Source organism: Neoarthrinium moseri (genome assembly GCF_022829205.1).
Source record: "Neoarthrinium moseri strain CBS 164.80 chromosome Unknown scaffold12_Wmoseri_CBS_16480, whole genome shotgun sequence".
Lineage (NCBI taxonomy): Eukaryota > Fungi > Ascomycota > Sordariomycetes > Amphisphaeriales > Apiosporaceae > Neoarthrinium > Neoarthrinium moseri.
The window spans coordinates 56,874-73,022 of NW_026055126.1; the positions used below are offsets into that span (position 1 = coordinate 56,874).

Below are 16,149 nucleotides of genomic sequence, written 5' to 3' on the forward strand. Positions count from 1 at the left end.
ATTAAGGCGAGCGAGAAAAGGATGCTGGTCGTGCTACTACTCGCACTTGGCTTGTCCTGAAGGCGAATATTCTGCGCAACATGACCTGGGTGCTCCTACTTCGGTGCACTTAGTGAGAACAGATGAGAACCCAAGGACTGAATCGCCTTGTCGGCTCATAAAGACTCTGATACGATACAAAGATGTTCTACTGATCCTTCACGAGCGCCCCCGTCATGATTCTTTGACTCCGCGCAAAGGATCTCTGGCAGCCTACGCTCTCAGGTGTAGGCTACTCAAAGTTCGGACTAAGGTGGGCAGCTGCAATGCAACCTTGTGGCGCGCTTCCCGAACACCTACTGGGCCGCGAGCGCGCAGCAGCAGTTTGGGAGGTTAAGGGAGTTAGCCACGTTAATTCCTTCCTCCAGGGTGGCGGTTGCGAGGTCAATGAGCAGCCTGCTTACCGACTGGCCTGGACTTTTGTATCTTATCTTGTCTGACGTGAGGTCGTACGTGGTACAGGGCGAAGATCCCTTCCTGTGGTGTCAATGGCGGGCGAAAAACACGACTATCTTTGCGGATGACAAAAACGCGTCTCTCGCTTGGCGTATGTAAGATAATTGAGGTTAGAGTCCGATCATGGCTGGGGATGGACTGCCACAACCATCTCTTTACCCTTGTCTCTCCACGTTGTCTGCGCCGCCTTGGCCGGATCTCTTGGAAGGGCTTGGAAAAAGCTTGGTAAAGCTTGATCGAAGGTGTCAGGAAGCTTGGCGGGCTTACTAACACATCCTTGACTTAGAATCTTGGCCCTGCAGGATCTAGTATATACCAAGCAGCGTACCGGTACACAGTAGGTTAAGGTAGTGGGTAGATCTAAACCGCGGGGGCGGCGACGGATTACTGCGGGCCGCTCGCCAGCGGCACGTCCCTGAATAGGTTAAAAGTACCATGCAGCTACTTAGATACCATGTGGGCTTATGATGAGCTGATTTTCCAAGTGAGACAGATAGGGAATAACTATCTACAGGGGCACGTCTCTTAGTGCCCGCGGCCGCAAAGGAGCCGGCCGCGTCGTGGTGGTGGTGGGGTCTAACCCATAAGAATACGCGAAGCTGAAGACTACGAGTCAACCAATCAGGATCCGAGAAAGGACCCGAGCCCATCCATCTCGGGTCCTTTTTACATCAGAGCCTCCAGTGCCGCCCCAGGTTTTCCGAGATGTGAGCTGCAGTTGAACAACACCTATACCGTGGTGGCTTTTTGGCTAATCCAGAGCCAAGACGTCTGACTTACAAGTTCTCAGAGTTTGTTACTTTGTAAGTTGTTGCTATACCGTCCAACAGCTGCATCATCGTCAAGACTGGCTGCATCATGACAGGCAAATCTTCACCTCCACCGTCAGACGCAAACACGTCTGGCCATGAAGGGTTTTCCCAACCCGAGAAGGCCAACGGCGTGGTTGGGGATGCTTCGAACGAAGGTACAGAAGAAAAATCGCAATCACCATCGCCCAAGGCAGTGTCACAGGCTACTGGCCCTCCGGCAGTTTCATATCCCGGTCCATTGATGGGAAGTTTATTCACGATTTCCCTGCTTCTGGCTCAGTTTCTTGTCGCTCTTGATATGGTCCGTCCCACCTCTCCACGTTCTTCCCACTCTACGTAAACCGAAATTGACATGCTACCCGGCGCAGAGTATTATCACGACTGCCATCCCCACTATATCGAGCGAGTTCCACAGTGTTGACCAGATTGGATGGTATGGCTCTGCGTTCTTTTTGTGTCTGGCGACATTCCAGGCATTTTGGGGGAGGGCGTACAAGTATTTCTCGCTCAAGATTGCCTTCTTGACGTGTATTGGCATATTCGAGCTCGGAAGTTTGATAGCCGCATTATCACCCACCAGCGCGGCGCTCATCGTCGGGCGAGCGATCCAGGGGGTGGGTGGCGCTGGTATCACGAGCGGATGCTTCACGATTCTAGCTTTCATCACTCCACCTAAACGTCTACACGCCATCTTTGGTCTCTCGTCCACAGTGTGGAGTTTGTCGTCGGTCCTGGGTCCTGTACTTGGCGGGCTGTTTACGCAATACTTGACGTGGAGATGGTGTTTCTGGATTAATCTTCCTATCGGCGGGGCCGCCTTCCTCGTTCTTCTGCTTCTGTTCAAGACGCCGGCTCATTCCCGTGTCGCTCATGCAACTGGGAAAGAAATCCCATCTCTCTTTGACATCCCGGGAATGGTCATCTTGGTCCCCTCTGTTGTGTGTCTCCTGTTGGTTTTAGAGGAAGGAGGTCTCACGCGACCGTGGAATAGTGGATTCTCCATTGGGCTGATCATTGGCTCTATTTTGATAGCCATGATCTTTGCAGCGTGGGAATGGAAACAAGGGGAGAAAGCAATGCTTGTTCCTCGCATTTTGAAGCGCCGAACTATCCTTGTACTTGCCCTTTTTAACCTGACCGCCCAAGGTGGTGGCTTTGCGCGGACATACAACCTCCCTATATATTTCCAGGCTGGGCAAGGAGTATCGCCATCCGAGTCTGGTGTTCGTACATTACCTACAGTGCTCACGACTTGTAAGTCACCCAACTTTCCAGTATCGGAAGATCGAGCCGGCTAACAGATTCTGCAAATCAGCCATCATCAGTTTTGCTTCATCCATACTAGTTGGAAAGATGGGTTACTATAAGGTTTATCTCATGGTCGGAGCCATCTTTGTCACTGTTGGCTCCGGCATGATCTACACGCTTGTGCCCGAATCCACGGCAGGAGAATACATCGGTTACCAGGTTCTGGCTGCCATTGGCTCTGGTCTGGTGATCCAGTTGAATGTTCTTGTGGCGCAGGCTATATCCCCGCGAGTGGACATAGCTGTAACCGTTGCAATTGTACTTTGTAAGAAAGATAAACTCCTAAATCCTTCATGAATTATGCTAACTGCTTCGATCCGCAGTTTTCCAATTTCTCGGCGGTACCATCGGTGTCTCTGCGGCAATAAACATCATGAACAATGTTATAGTCACCTCGCTGCCCAACGATAATCCAAGAGTAACACCAGCTACGGTGCTTACTGCTGGTGCAGGTTCGCTTCGTCAAGCTTTCCCAGACCCGGATGATCTTTCCACTGTGGTTGGCGCGTATATGAATGGTCTTAGAGCGGCTTGGATTTGGAGTATCGCACTCTCTGGTATAGCATTTATCATCTCACTGGGGGCAGAATGGAAAAGCGTGCGCCAAGCAGACGTCAAGAAGAGAAATGAAGCCAAGGCAGCAGCGAAGGCAGCCTCCCCTTAGCTTGTGTTACAGCATTAGCTGGCAGGGACTCCCTTTACTCTCTCTTACAGCCACCTTGAATATGTTGAGAATTCTGAGATACGAAGTACCCTTAAAGCTATAGGGCCTCCATCAGCTTTTCAAATACTTATAGCTTAGATTTGCGACATCGGCATGCAGACAGATTTCCTGGATAGGGCCTAATGGGTCATATAGATTTCGGCGGAGAGAACTAAAGTCTAGATAGCGTTTCTTTTGTACCATCTTTTTCGCGCATGGTAGGATTATATTTGGATGGGTAAAACTATTTGAGTCATTGTATTTCTAGAGACATTATTCAAGACTGCTCAAGCATTTCCGTTTGAATGAAAGTCTTCCAAAAGTTTCAAATACGGCCTGATTTCTTTTGATAGAAAGTATAGTGGTTCGAAATCAAGATTGAAAAAATATATTCATCGCTTAAGGCTAATTATTCCTCTCAAGCAACCCCACCTTACGCAGAGGCTAGCCTGGCAGTACTGACTCTATTCAAAAGTCTCGACATTTGAGAGAACAGCATTAAGACTTTCGTATCTATCTGGCTGATCTGTTCAACTCCCGATTGTTGCATTCCTTTAAAACTAGAACACAGATTTTCCAATGTCGTATAGATCATGTCTAGCGCCAACGCCTTTCTCTGTCTCTCGTCCAGCTCATGTTCCCCCAAGGCCATTTCGCATGGTATGTATGTAACTTTAGTTGCGAACTTCGGTTTTTCCGTGACCGGCGAAAACTGAGATGTAGGGGAGTCAGCCTCCCGTGACGTGGGCATGCTGGAAAACTTGAGTGTTTCGACAGGTGGTGGTGCACCAAGATAGTTGATTGCGATCATCTCCAACATTTCAGCTAACTTCTTGTATATTCGCCACATGGTGTCTTTGATGTCATTCTCAACCGAAGGACCGTGCGAGGCGCATGATTTTGCTTGCTCGGTGAACTGTATCGTTTGAGCACTGGCTGCGACAATTCCATCAAGCCCAATTTCGGTCGTTTTCTCGAGTTGTTCCCAGGCTCTGGCTGCCTCTTCGGCACAAACACATCTGAATGTGGAATTTGCCATCGCGGCAAGGGCGCTAATTAGACATTGTCAAGTTGCTAAGTGTGTGGTATTTGCGCTGTGTATACGATCTTTTAGGCCCAGAGCTAGAGTGCCAGGTAGATGGCTACGCGAACTCTGCCCGCCCCCGACCCCAAATCTTTCCCGTGAGGTTGAACAGAACTAAGCGAAAATCGGACGCAAGCTCTTTGTGGGTTAGCGATAGTCCGCCATCTAGTCCGCTTACGCCTACACAATTTGGCTCGCCAAATTTTCACAGATAAGCCAGGTTACTTTTCAGCCAAGAGTTCAACCTCATGTCCGATTACCACTCATGCTTACCCACCTGTCATCCCTGCAGAAGGATGCCTGCCGAAGGATGCCCGCAGAAGGATGCGCCACATGGGCTTCATTGCTCATTGCGAAATATGGCGCGAGCATGTGCGCCCCCGATATACCTCGCTTGGTGCGGGTAAAGGATGCATCAATCGTGTAAAAAGCGCCCGATGATACTTAAGTCCCCGACAGGTCTCTGCGTGCGTCTATAATCTGATCATGGTGGCATGGTATTTTAGCCTTGCATTTCAGCTAGACCCTGGCCTGCATGACCGCCAAAAGCTTGATTGCTTCGCTCGGGACAGTTAACCGATTGGTTCAGACACTCGGCTGCCTTCCTATCTCTTCCAAGAGTGGGTCTAATAAATCCTGTCCTCATCGTCGAACACAAAGAACTATTGCACGGCGTTCCTTCTTTTACTCTTAAACGAGCCGAGATGTGGATTACTGATGGACTCGGTCCGCAGAGATGATGTGGGAACTATACGGCAAAGTTGTTGATGACTGGCCGTAAGTTCCGGTGGCTTGATCCTGCCATCGATGCCTGCTCAAGGTCTCAAAATCTGTGAGGGTTAACGGTCTAAGAATGGAGCTCATCAGCTGAAGGATTTGTCCTCAGGTGCAAGGATGAAGCGGCCTAAGCTTCATGGTGGTCGGCGAATGTCTGAACAGCAACAGACCATGGCACACTCAGCCTATCTAAGCTTGAAAGAACCTTGCCGCGTGGAAGCTCACGGCCCCCTTCGATGGAAGTGGCTTACGAGAAATGCCCAGAATCCCGGGAGTCTGGTGCGGGTGGGAAGAAGGCAGGGTGGCCACGTGGAGTGGGAGAGGTTCGCTCAGTCCGAGACAAGATACCGCCGCAGAGAATTGATATAATTCAAAATCTTTCGCCCTCCAAAGGCGTGGCATAGCATATGATCGAATGAATGTGGATTGCTGCTTCAATCAAGCCTTAATTCTCAGATTCACATCATATCTCAAAAATCGTTCGACCTGATTTTTTGGGCGATATGGGTCGGACTTTTGCTGTTGGTTGCCCTCCTTTTGAGGTCAAGCTTTCTTTTTGCGATCAGCTCTTTCCTCCGACCCATTCAAAGCGAATTCTATGCTTCCAACTCAATTCCGACGTTGACCGCCAACATGTTGTGGACTATCTTCACATCGCATTCCACAATACCATTCAACGCGTCCCTTTCCTCGCTGGGACTGTGGTTACCACCTCGCAAGATGAAGGTGGTCGACCATGGATTCGCAAAATCATTCCTGAGGGTGCTGCGCATCTTGTCATCAAGGACCTATCGAAAGACCTGAGCTTTTCTAAGCTCGCCGAATCGAACTTTTCTCAGGAACTCCTGAACACGGAGCAGCTATGTCCCCTTCCCGAGGTTGGATACTTCCGAGCCAGCTCCGTCGACGTTTGCCGTTTTCAAGCGAACTTCGTAGAAGGCGGTCTTCTACTCGTCGTCTCCATTATCCACTATGCGGCCGATGGTCGAGGGGTGACTGAGATAATTGGAGACTTCGCCGAGGAGTTCAGGAAGGCGCAGTCAGGGGAGACGAAACATCCCCTCAAAGTCAGGGACACTGTGTACTACTCTGATCGGAACACTGTTGTCTCTGGGAGGGGACTTCCTGGTGATATCTCAAAGCATGAAGCTTGGACTTCGTCACCATCATTGGCGCACTCCTTGATACACAATGTGAAGAACTCTTGTCGCACATTCCGTATAGATACCAAGGCCCAATCAGAGCTGAAGAAGATTGTTTCTGCATCGTCTCTTGGTTCCGAAGATTGGTTCTCAACCAATGATGCTATATCTGGGTTCATATGGCGCAGCATCATGCTTGCCCGAAATCGGGCAGGAATTCTTGATGCTGGTGCTGAAATCCATGTGGCACAACCCCTGGACTGCAGATCTCATCTTGGAATCACTGAGCAGTTCTATGGCAATGCCGTGTATATGTCACAGGCATCAGAGCAGTTTTCGGTGATGGCTGATCCTGAGAATGGCCTTGCCTCTGCCTCGCGAGCTATACGAGCCCAAATCAGATCAATGACGGGAGAGAAGTTCCAAGACTTGGTGGGATACATCGAGCGAACGATTCTAGAATCTCCGACACGCATGAAGATTCTGGAGTCTATGCACACGAGTGGTATCATCTTGACAAGTCTACTGAAGTTCAATCTGCATTCGATCAACTTTGGACCCCTGTTTGGCGATGGTCATATCAAGGCTTTACGTCTGCCAGCAACCGGAACCCAAGCTGGAGCCGTCATCATTATGCCGAAGCTGTCTGACGGAAGCTGTGAGTTTATGCTCACAGAGACATCCGAGACCATGGAATGTCTGATGGAGGATCCGTTCTTCTGCCGCTTTACCGGAGGAGAAAGTCTCGCACGTGAATCCATGGCAAACCCCCAGAGTAACTCATCCCAACCATCGCTCGAGACCATCCCTGCTGATAACACCAACGGAACTGCCAGCGCAGTCGAAGTAGAGATTGAGCAAATCCCTAAGGTTGAAAGCACGCAGAGGGAGACAAACGGTGTTGCTCATGAAAGCATCGCGGCAATTGCCAATGGCGTAACGGAAATAGTCGCCAATGAAGGTCTCGCGCAAGGCAAAGTAGTTCATGAAGATGCTGCAGTCGGAACACGACCTTCGCTTCCTTCTCACGCACTTAACAGTGTGGTCAAAAGACTGCATGATCTTGAGCTTGGCCAGATAGTCGTCGTGAAGACGACCAGCACGCTGGTCATAAGCACTGTGCAAGCTCCACACATTGGCAACATCAAAATCATTGAGCTTCAGCGACCCCAAGCTAGAAACGCGATCTCGCGGCAGTTGCTCAAGGACCTCAGCCAAGAGATCGAAGAGATACACACCGACGCTGGCAAGGCTGAGACTCGGGCACTGGTTCTTGCAAGTGCTGTTGATGGCGTCTTCTGCGCTGGAGCCGACTTGAAAGAACGGAAACTCATGAGCCCGGCCGAAACAGAAGAGTTCTTGACTGATCTGCGGGCACTGTTCACTCGTCTTGCCACCTTGCCCGTGCCGTCGATTGCCTGTGTATCCGGCAAGGCGCTCGGTGGCGGTTTCGAGCTGGCGCTTTGTTGCCACCTCCGGATCTTCTCTTCTGATGCCGTGGTTGCGTTGCCCGAAACTAGGCTTGCGATTATACCTGGCGCTGGAGGCACCTACCGCCTTTCGAAGATAGTGGGTATGTCACATGCCCTCGACCTTATTTTGACCGGCCGCCAAGTGCAGGCTCAGGAGGCTGCGGCCATGGGATTGTGCAATCGCCTTGTCACGACTGACATTGCCAACAATATCCTGACTGCGTCGCTGAAACGCGCCCTTACTCTGAATGCCAGTCTCGTACTCGCGAAAGAAATAGCCAGCGGTGGGCCTGTCGCCGCGATGGCTGTGATCAGCGCTTTCTCACATACCTGCGCCAGTTGTGAGCAGAATGAAAATGCTGCTTATGAGTCCGTTCTCGGGACAAAAGATCGGACAGAAGCACTCCAGGCGTTCAGTGAGAAGAGGACAGCTGTCTTCACCGGCGCGTAAGATTTTGACCTGATGCTAGGCCCAACTGTTACACAACGTTCAGGGTCCGGGAAGGTATGGCGTAGAAAGCAGTAGTGGGCTACCTTTTGTTTCTATACCGGTGTCGTGGTGGCGTGTGAGCGTGTGACTTAGCAGTGGTCATCGGGATGATCGCTGAACTTAGAGAGCAGGGCTGAACGTAGGTTTTTCTTTTCCCCAAGTAGATGATGGTAAGGGAGTAGTGCAGCCCATAGTTTGTATTTCATCAACAGCAACTCAGATATCCATAAGTGCTTCTCATGAACAACTCTAGCTTGTGCTCCGAGTAGCTTTCGTGTTATTATCGCTCGATTCAAGAGAAGTTCATAATGCCAAGCATGTTTCCTCTCGGACGTGATCATTCAGAACGGGGGCCATGCAGGAGTGAATAAATCCAAGAACGATCTAAGATGCCACACATCATCCTCGGGTCATTTCACAGCCATAGGAAGATATTACTGCTCGAGAAAAGTGTCCGGGCCATGAAATGTGAGTACTACATAAGTCAAGCACTGGGCCTTGCGCTGCTGCACATAAAATAGCAGGCTGTTGGTGCATCGCAACTTAAGTCATCAACCCATAATATCCTAATAAGTTTGCTTGAGGCGCCCTTTGAGGTGTGGTGATCACTATGGCTCGTCCTAAGAACGTTGGAATTAAGGGGATCGAAGTGTATTTTCCCAATCAGGTTCGTTCATACACTGTGATTAATTACGAGGCAGTCTGAGGCTTATAAGTTGCGGACATAAAGTACGTGGACCAAGCAGAGTTGGAGACATATGATGGGGTGTCTCAAGGAAAATACACAGTTGGCCTGGGCCAAACACGAATGAGTTTCTGCGATGATCGTGAAGGTCAGTAGCGCAGCTCAGTGGTGGTCACAATCCCGAGCCTCTCCACTGAAGCTAATGCCGATGTGTCAGATACATACTCTCTCGCGCTCACAGCTGTTTCATTTCTGTTGAGAAAGTACAACATTGATCCTTCATCGATTGGCCGTCTTGAAGTTGGCACAGAAACCATTCTTGACAAGTCAAAGTCAGTCAAGTCTGTGCTCATGCAGCTATTTGAAGGGCACAACACGAACATTGAAGGTGCCGATACCTACAACGCATGCTACGGTGGAACCAATGCCTTGTTCAATGCCGTAAACTGGATCGAATCTTCTGCATGGGACGGCCGCGATGCGATCGTCGTGGCTGCTGACATCGCAGCTTATGATACGGACCGGGCGAAGCCAACAGGTGGCGCGGGCTCCGTTGCCATGCTCATCGGCCCAAATGCGCCGCTGGAGATCGAACCTGGATTGCGCGGAAATTATATGAGACACACATACGACTTCTACAAACCCGACTTCTCCAAGGAATACCCATACGTGGATGGTCATTTGTCACTCCGGTGTTACGGAGAAGCCCTTGACGGTTGTTATAATGCCTACCTGGCTCGCGAGAAAGTGCTCTCCGTTAATGGCACTAATGGCCACACCCACGATGATGGCACTGAAAATGATGCCGAGTTCGACAGCGGGAAACCTGCGAGTGTTGAATCGCCTGCTGACCGCTTTGACTACATGTGTTTTCATTCACCTACCTGCAAGACCGTCATGAAGTCCTACGCCCGCCTGTACTTCAACGACTTCCTTGCGGACCCAACCAGCGCGATGTTCAAGGATGTACCTCCGGAGCTGAAAGATACTGCCAACGAGGCCGAGATAAACCGACACTTCTTGCCTTTGACGAAGAAGCGGTTTGGCCAACGAGTTCAGCCGGCCACTCACTTACCCAGTCAATGTGGAAACATGTACACCGCAAGTTTATACTCGAGTCTGTGCAGCTTGTTGACCTTCGGAACCAGCACACAACTGAAAGGCAAGACGATTGGTATGTTCAGTTATGGAAGCGGCTTGTCAAGCTCCATGTTCAGCCTGAAGGTCGTTGGCAGCGTGGAGGAGATGAAGAGTAAGCTCGATCTTGTTGCAAGACTCGAGGCGAGGAAGCAGGCGTCACCAGAAGCGTATCAGGAGGTAAGTGACCATTTCTCACACCAAATGGGGATGGTGTGCTAACTCGGCCACAGGCACGCAACCGACGAGACTTTCTTTATGGCAAAAAGGGACATCTGCCTACCGGTTCCGTGGAGCACCTTAGTAAGGGCACATACTACTTAGCAGAGGTAGATGAGATGTATAGGAGAGCCTACCGAGTAAAGGGGTGAGGGATTTTCATTGCTATTGTCACGTAGGCCCGGATACATGAAGGTTTGCTCTCCAATGAATGACCCGTCGTCCGTCCGTTTAGCTTGCTGGTGGTTGATTGATCTTTAACACTCATGAGCTCCTGATTGTGGAATGGTATGTAAGACAACATGTCGCATTGCTCGTAAAAGACTCTGATACACGGCGCCTCCTGTTGGGACCTGCTGGCGTGAGGCTGTAACCGACCGCACTAAAGTATACGTGGTCAATGGCAACATAGTACTCCGTAAAACCGTGATAGACCTTGATATATGTACCGCTGAATGCCGAATGATGGCCACTTTTTCGGGCCGTTCAAGTTCCGGACGGACGGAAGACCCTCCGAGAATCCGGAAGCTAAGCACGCGCGGGCCGCGATGTCATCGGCTTCCACCCACTCCGGCTTCGTCAATACGTCATGCCTGGGCGAGGGAAGGGTATTCCACGAGAATAGCCCGGGCGCTGTGGTATATCTGATTTCGAGAAAGCCACAGGAGAGCCAAGAAAGGCTAGTTGGAGGCCTGACGGATGAGGATCAGCTATTTGACCTCATGGTCACGGACCAGTGCCACGGAACATCCTGGCCACACTGGATAAACCAAGCAGACTAATCATAGGCATCCTTCGACTTCGGAACGAGTGCCGTGCGTGAAAGCATTGCTGATTGACTCTCCGTTTTTCGTGAGCCGCCATGGATCTCGCAAATTGGGCTTGTCAATGCGCCGGAGGACCTGGACGGCCACTGGCCAGCGTAGTGCAATGGAAACAAGCAGCAGACACGCGACGACATCAGCGAAGCCCACAAGCGGGACGGGCTCGCGGTTTGGTGTGAAATGCATTGAGGTTGCAAACCAAATGCATTCGACCTCTCCCCCAGATTATCAAGCTGGGGCTACCCGTGTTGTCCTATGCAAGTCGATAATGCAAGCCGGGATTCAAATATGTATGTACTGTGTATGCATTAGCAACGCGATGGAGAGTTAGTTGACTCATGGACTCAGTCTAGCACACGGAGAGGCCTAACTGCGGGGCCCTTCAGGTGCCCTAGGGACCAAAGGTAAAGTTGGGCTGCACGCCCACCCGTAAGAGGTACCTGGGTAGGTACCTGACACTTCCAGGTTGACCGTGTTTAATTATGGGTCAGCTGGAGCTGGAGGCCAGTCAAGTAAAAGTCAGTGACTGCGCCACTATTTCTTTGGGCACCTGTCAGCTTGCGCCTCAAAATGCAGCACTGAATCAAGGGTCGCCAGGTCCCGGCAGCTGGGGGAAGTTTGCGACGGACAGACGAAGGAGGAAAGAGAGGGAGAAAAAAAAAAAAAAACCGACCCCCCAGGTCAGATATTGGAAATGTGACGGACGGTTCTCTCTCCCCCTTCCCTTCCTCTCCTCCCCCAGCCCATTGCACGCTCCGCGATCATCACCACTCGTCAGCCCACTGGCCGTCGGTCAATCAAACCCTCTGGGTGACTTGTGTTTCCCTTCGATTCTTCCCTAGACGCATTTATTTGGTTCTTCCCTGCCCCCCAACTGGTCTGTCCCGTGTGCCCTGTGCCCTGCTGTTTGACGACCCCCCCGAAAAGCCCACAGCCCCGGCATCATCAGCATCAGCACGAGCACCATCCCATCAGCACCAAGGGCCCAACGCCGACGACGACAAGCCTCTTGACACAACTGCGCGATTGCTTTTTAGCTAAATCCGATCACCCAGTTGAGCCGCGACGCCTGTCTGCAGATTCTGCCACTTTGTCGCCCCGCCGAGTCGCACGCAAATCCACGCCGCGAAGACAAAAAGAGCCCACACAAGACAAAGGGAAGGATCCTCTCTGGCCAGCCTTGTCCCATCCCGTGTGGCTGTCCTCTGCCCCCCAGGCTTCATCGAACCGACTCTCCGCGTGTCCCCGGACCAGAAAGCCTGAACTAAATCCGTCTCTGAAAGAATTCAACCCAATCCGCCCAAGCCCACCCACAATCCCACCTGCAGAGCCTGATCAACCTGTGACTTTGACTAGTCATGGCGTATCCTTTGCAGTTTGCCTACCGGACCCAGAAGGCCATCGGTATCACCGACGCCGCCCCCGTCTACGAGCCTGTGCCCGGTTTCGTCAAGCCAGAAGGGAATCTGCGGTCTTGTGTCTACTCGCCCTGTGGCCGCTTCCTCGCCTGGGCCACCAACGAGACCGTCGCCGTCGTCGACGCCTCGGCTGGCCACGTCATCACCGCCGTCCCCGTCGTCCAGATCTACGAGGTCGCCTTCTCGCCCCGCGGCACCTACTTCAGCACCTGGGAGCGCCCCTCCAAGGACGAGAACGGCGATGCCACCAAGAACCTGAAGATCTGGCGCACTGTCGAGGAGCTGCCTGAGGGCGCTGAGAAGCAGCCCATCGGTCGCTTCGTCCAAAAGTCCCAGGCGGGCTGGAACCTGCAATACACCTCGGACGAGAAGTTCTGCGCCCGAAGCGTCACCAATGAGGTTCAGTTCTACGAGAGCCACGACCTGACCACGGTCTGGAACAAGCTGCGCGTCGAGGGCGTCACCGACTTTGCCCTGGCCCCTGGCACCAGCCACAACGTTGCCGTCTTCGTCCCAGAGCGCAAGGTATGTCCTACCCATGAACCCCGTCTACCACCGCGTGTGCTGCTCCTCACCCCGCATTGTCCCATGCTGACCGATTCTCACAACAGGGCCAGCCGGCTGCCGTCAAGGTCTTCAACGTGCCCCAGTTCCACAGCCCCATCTCCCAGAAGACCTTTTTCAAGGGCGACAAGGTGCAGATGAAGTGGAACAGCGTGGGCTCGTCTCTGATTGTGCTGGCGCAAACAGACGTCGACAAGTCCAACAAGAGCTACTATGGTGAGACCACACTCTACCTGCTGTACGCCAATGGCGGCTTCGACGCCCGCATCACGCTCGACAAGGAGGGCCCCATCCACGATGTGACGTGGTCCCCCAACGGCAAGGAGTTTGGCGTCATCTACGGCTACATGCCCGCCAAGACCACCATCTTCAACCAGCGCGCCGTCGCCATGCACTCGTTCCAGCTTGCGCCCCGCAACACCATCATCTTCTCGCCGACCGGGCGCTTCGTCCTGGTTGCCGGGTTCGGTAACCTGGCGGGCCAGATCGATGTCTACGACATGGACAAGGACTTCCGCAAGATCTGCACCATCGAGAGCGGCAACCCCAGCGTCTGCCAGTGGAGCCCCGACAGTCGCTACATCATGACGGCCACCACCTCTCCTCGCCTGCGAGTCGACAACGGCGTCAAGCTTTGGCATGTTGGTGGTAGCATCATGTACAATGAGGACATGGTCGAGCTCTACAACGTGAGCTGGCGCCCGTGCCTGCCAGAGAACGTCCCGGCTGGCGACCCCCTCAACCCCGTCCCCCTGCCTCATGCCTCTGCGGTCGCCTATCTGGGCACGGTCAAGACGCCGTCGAAGCCTGTTGGTGCCTACCGTCCCCCTGGTGCCCGTGGCATGTCGACGCCGCTGCACTTCCGTCGTGAGGACGAAGGTGGCGCCGCCCATGTCGTGAGCAATGGCACGCCCAACGTCGGACCTAACGGATTCGGCCGACAGCGTCGCCAGGTGCCGGGTGCCGAGCTTATGGAGTCCGGGCCCCGCGCCGTCCCGGGTGCTGCCCCCGCCGTCCCCGGTGCCGAGGCAGACGACAACCTGTCCAAGGCCGCGGCCAAGAACAAGAAGAAGCGAAACAACAAGAAGAACAAGACCGGTGAGAATGGTGATGCCAACAATGCCGGCGGCCTTGCTCCCCCGGCTGGTGACCAGGGTCCTGGGTCCGGTAACGAGGGACGCAGCCCGGAGCGCCGTGGCAACCGCGCCAACAACAGTAACAACCACCAGCACAACCGCAGCCGCTCGCGAAACAACATGCACGGAGGTAACAACCCGGGCCGTAATCGCAGCAACACGCAGCGGAATGGTGAAGGGTACCAGGTGCGGGATGGCGGTGCGCCGCTGAACCCCCAGGCCCCGGTTCACACGCCGGCTCAGCAGGTGCCCGTCATCAACGAGACCCCTCTCTCGCCGGGTGGGCAGAACCCCATGGCCAAGAAGCTCCGCAGCCTCCAGAAGAAGGTCCGAGCGATCGAGGATCTGGAGATGCGCCTGGCCGGCGGCGAGAAGCTCGAGGACACGCAGATCAAGAAGATCCAGACCAAGGGCTCTGTCCTCAAGGAGCTGGAAGCCATGGAGAGGCAGGGCATCTGATTCTGGAACGGATCATTGCCCTTGCCCGGGGAAAGCGTCTGCCGCTGACGGAAAGACCTGCATAGCATCTTGGGCGCTGATGAAAAGCCGGATACTTCAAGGCGTGTGCAAGGCACATAGCAGCTGAAGTCAACTTCGCAGGCGTGCCTCATCTGAGATTGGCAGCTCAACGCTCACCAAACTATATTGAAGGATGTTGGACATTGAGAAGGGGAGCTCTTACATTTCTGCAGCCAAGCGTCCCAAAGACTTGTGAGGATGGATGGATGGATGGGAAGGGAAGACAAAATAGAAGGGTAGCTAGCACTGAATGACAGCACCTGTTGACACACTCACACACACGCTCACGCACCCAATTAGATGTCGCTCTGTAACAAGGCCGTATCGAGCACCCAATACTTCTGCTCCAGGTAGACACTAGCGTGCTGTCTGCCCCCCTACCCATGTATAATGTGATGCCGGATCGCCCCCCCGTCCAGTGCGTGTTCTAGTGTTGGTATGCAGCCGCGGGTTAGCGGGATCTCGAGGGGCTACGTCATGTATGCCAACAATTCATTGCCCAGCGATCCTTATCCCTGGTCACGATCGAATAGACCCGGGGAACACACAACGCTGCAGATCTGGTTGGGCCTATCTGGGCTTTCAGAGCAGGACGGACCTGAGATTTCTACAGCCAGCAGATCCCAGCATATGAGCGACGCGTCGCAAATTCCCATTTAAATGTTGCCCGTCCCCGCACAACCACATACATGCGTCCACCCACAACCAGCTGATCCAAAGTAAACAACCCGCCTGACCGCACGTCCAAGCCATACATACCATAACGCCATAACGTCGCGCCGCATTGCCCTTTACTGTCGCATACATATCCCGACATATCGCATACCTTCTTGAAGTCGCCGCAGACCACAACACCTTGTCAAAAGCCCCCATACCAACTTTGACATGGCATCAACCCGCTCTACCACCGGCAGCTCGCGCCCGCGCATCCACGCCACCATCGACAGTGGCCCGGAGCGCAAGCGCCGCACCACGTAAGACCCTTCACCCTGCCCCTCCCATCCTATAGCCCACTCTCGTCCTGTCTCTCTCAATACTGACTTGCGCTCCCCCGCAGCGCCACCACCGGGGCCAAGCGCGGCCGCAAGCCCGGTTCCACCACCAAGACCTCGTCCGTCACGGGCGCTGGCGTGAAGAAGCGCGGCCGCCCCGCGGGCTCGACGAACAAGGCCACCGCCGCGACGGGCACGCACCACAAGCGCAAGAGCCACCTGAGCGACAAGGTCGAGGGCGTCGCCGACAAGATCGTCGGCACCGTCACGCACCGGCCCGGCAAGAAGGCCGCCGGCACCAAGAAGATCCGCGGCACCGACGGCAAGAACAGCCGCGGCCGCAAGGCCCGCGTCTAGCGTGTGGGTGGCTGC

At 53.4% G+C, this 16,149-nt stretch overlaps 5 protein-coding genes across 5 annotated transcripts; all 5 read left to right on the forward strand.

Moving 5' to 3' along the window:
* Positions 1-1,353: 1,353 nt before the first annotated feature.
* Positions 1,354-3,279, forward strand: JN550_004381 (uncharacterized protein; the record flags this gene model as incomplete). The annotated part of the gene is made up of 4 exons (XM_049315891.1): positions 1,354-1,608; positions 1,676-2,561; positions 2,623-2,880; positions 2,939-3,279. The coding sequence occupies 4 exons, from the start codon at positions 1,354-1,356 to the stop codon at positions 3,277-3,279; spliced, it is 1,740 nt and encodes a 579-aa protein (XP_049173453.1).
* Positions 3,280-5,682: 2,403 nt separating this feature from the next.
* JN550_004382 (uncharacterized protein) lies at positions 5,683-8,244 on the forward strand (the record flags this gene model as incomplete). Its single annotated transcript, XM_049315892.1, has 1 exon — positions 5,683-8,244. The coding sequence occupies one exon, from the start codon at positions 5,683-5,685 to the stop codon at positions 8,242-8,244; it is 2,562 nt and encodes an 853-aa protein (XP_049173454.1).
* Positions 8,245-9,091: 847 nt separating this feature from the next.
* On the forward strand, positions 9,092-10,476 carry JN550_004383 (uncharacterized protein; the record flags this gene model as incomplete). Its single annotated transcript, XM_049315893.1, has 3 exons — positions 9,092-9,116; positions 9,186-10,285; positions 10,339-10,476. The coding sequence occupies 3 exons, from the start codon at positions 9,092-9,094 to the stop codon at positions 10,474-10,476; spliced, it is 1,263 nt and encodes a 420-aa protein (XP_049173455.1).
* Positions 10,477-12,506: 2,030 nt separating this feature from the next.
* JN550_004384 (uncharacterized protein) lies at positions 12,507-14,725 on the forward strand (the record flags this gene model as incomplete). The annotated part of the gene is made up of 2 exons (XM_049315894.1): positions 12,507-13,091; positions 13,178-14,725. 2 exons carry the CDS (start codon positions 12,507-12,509, stop codon positions 14,723-14,725), a joined length of 2,133 nt encoding a protein of 710 aa, XP_049173456.1.
* Positions 14,726-15,670: 945 nt separating this feature from the next.
* Positions 15,671-16,134, forward strand: JN550_004385 (uncharacterized protein; the record flags this gene model as incomplete). Its single annotated transcript, XM_049315895.1, has 2 exons — positions 15,671-15,759; positions 15,843-16,134. The coding sequence occupies 2 exons, from the start codon at positions 15,671-15,673 to the stop codon at positions 16,132-16,134; spliced, it is 381 nt and encodes a 126-aa protein (XP_049173457.1).
* Positions 16,135-16,149: the final 15 nt, after the last annotated feature.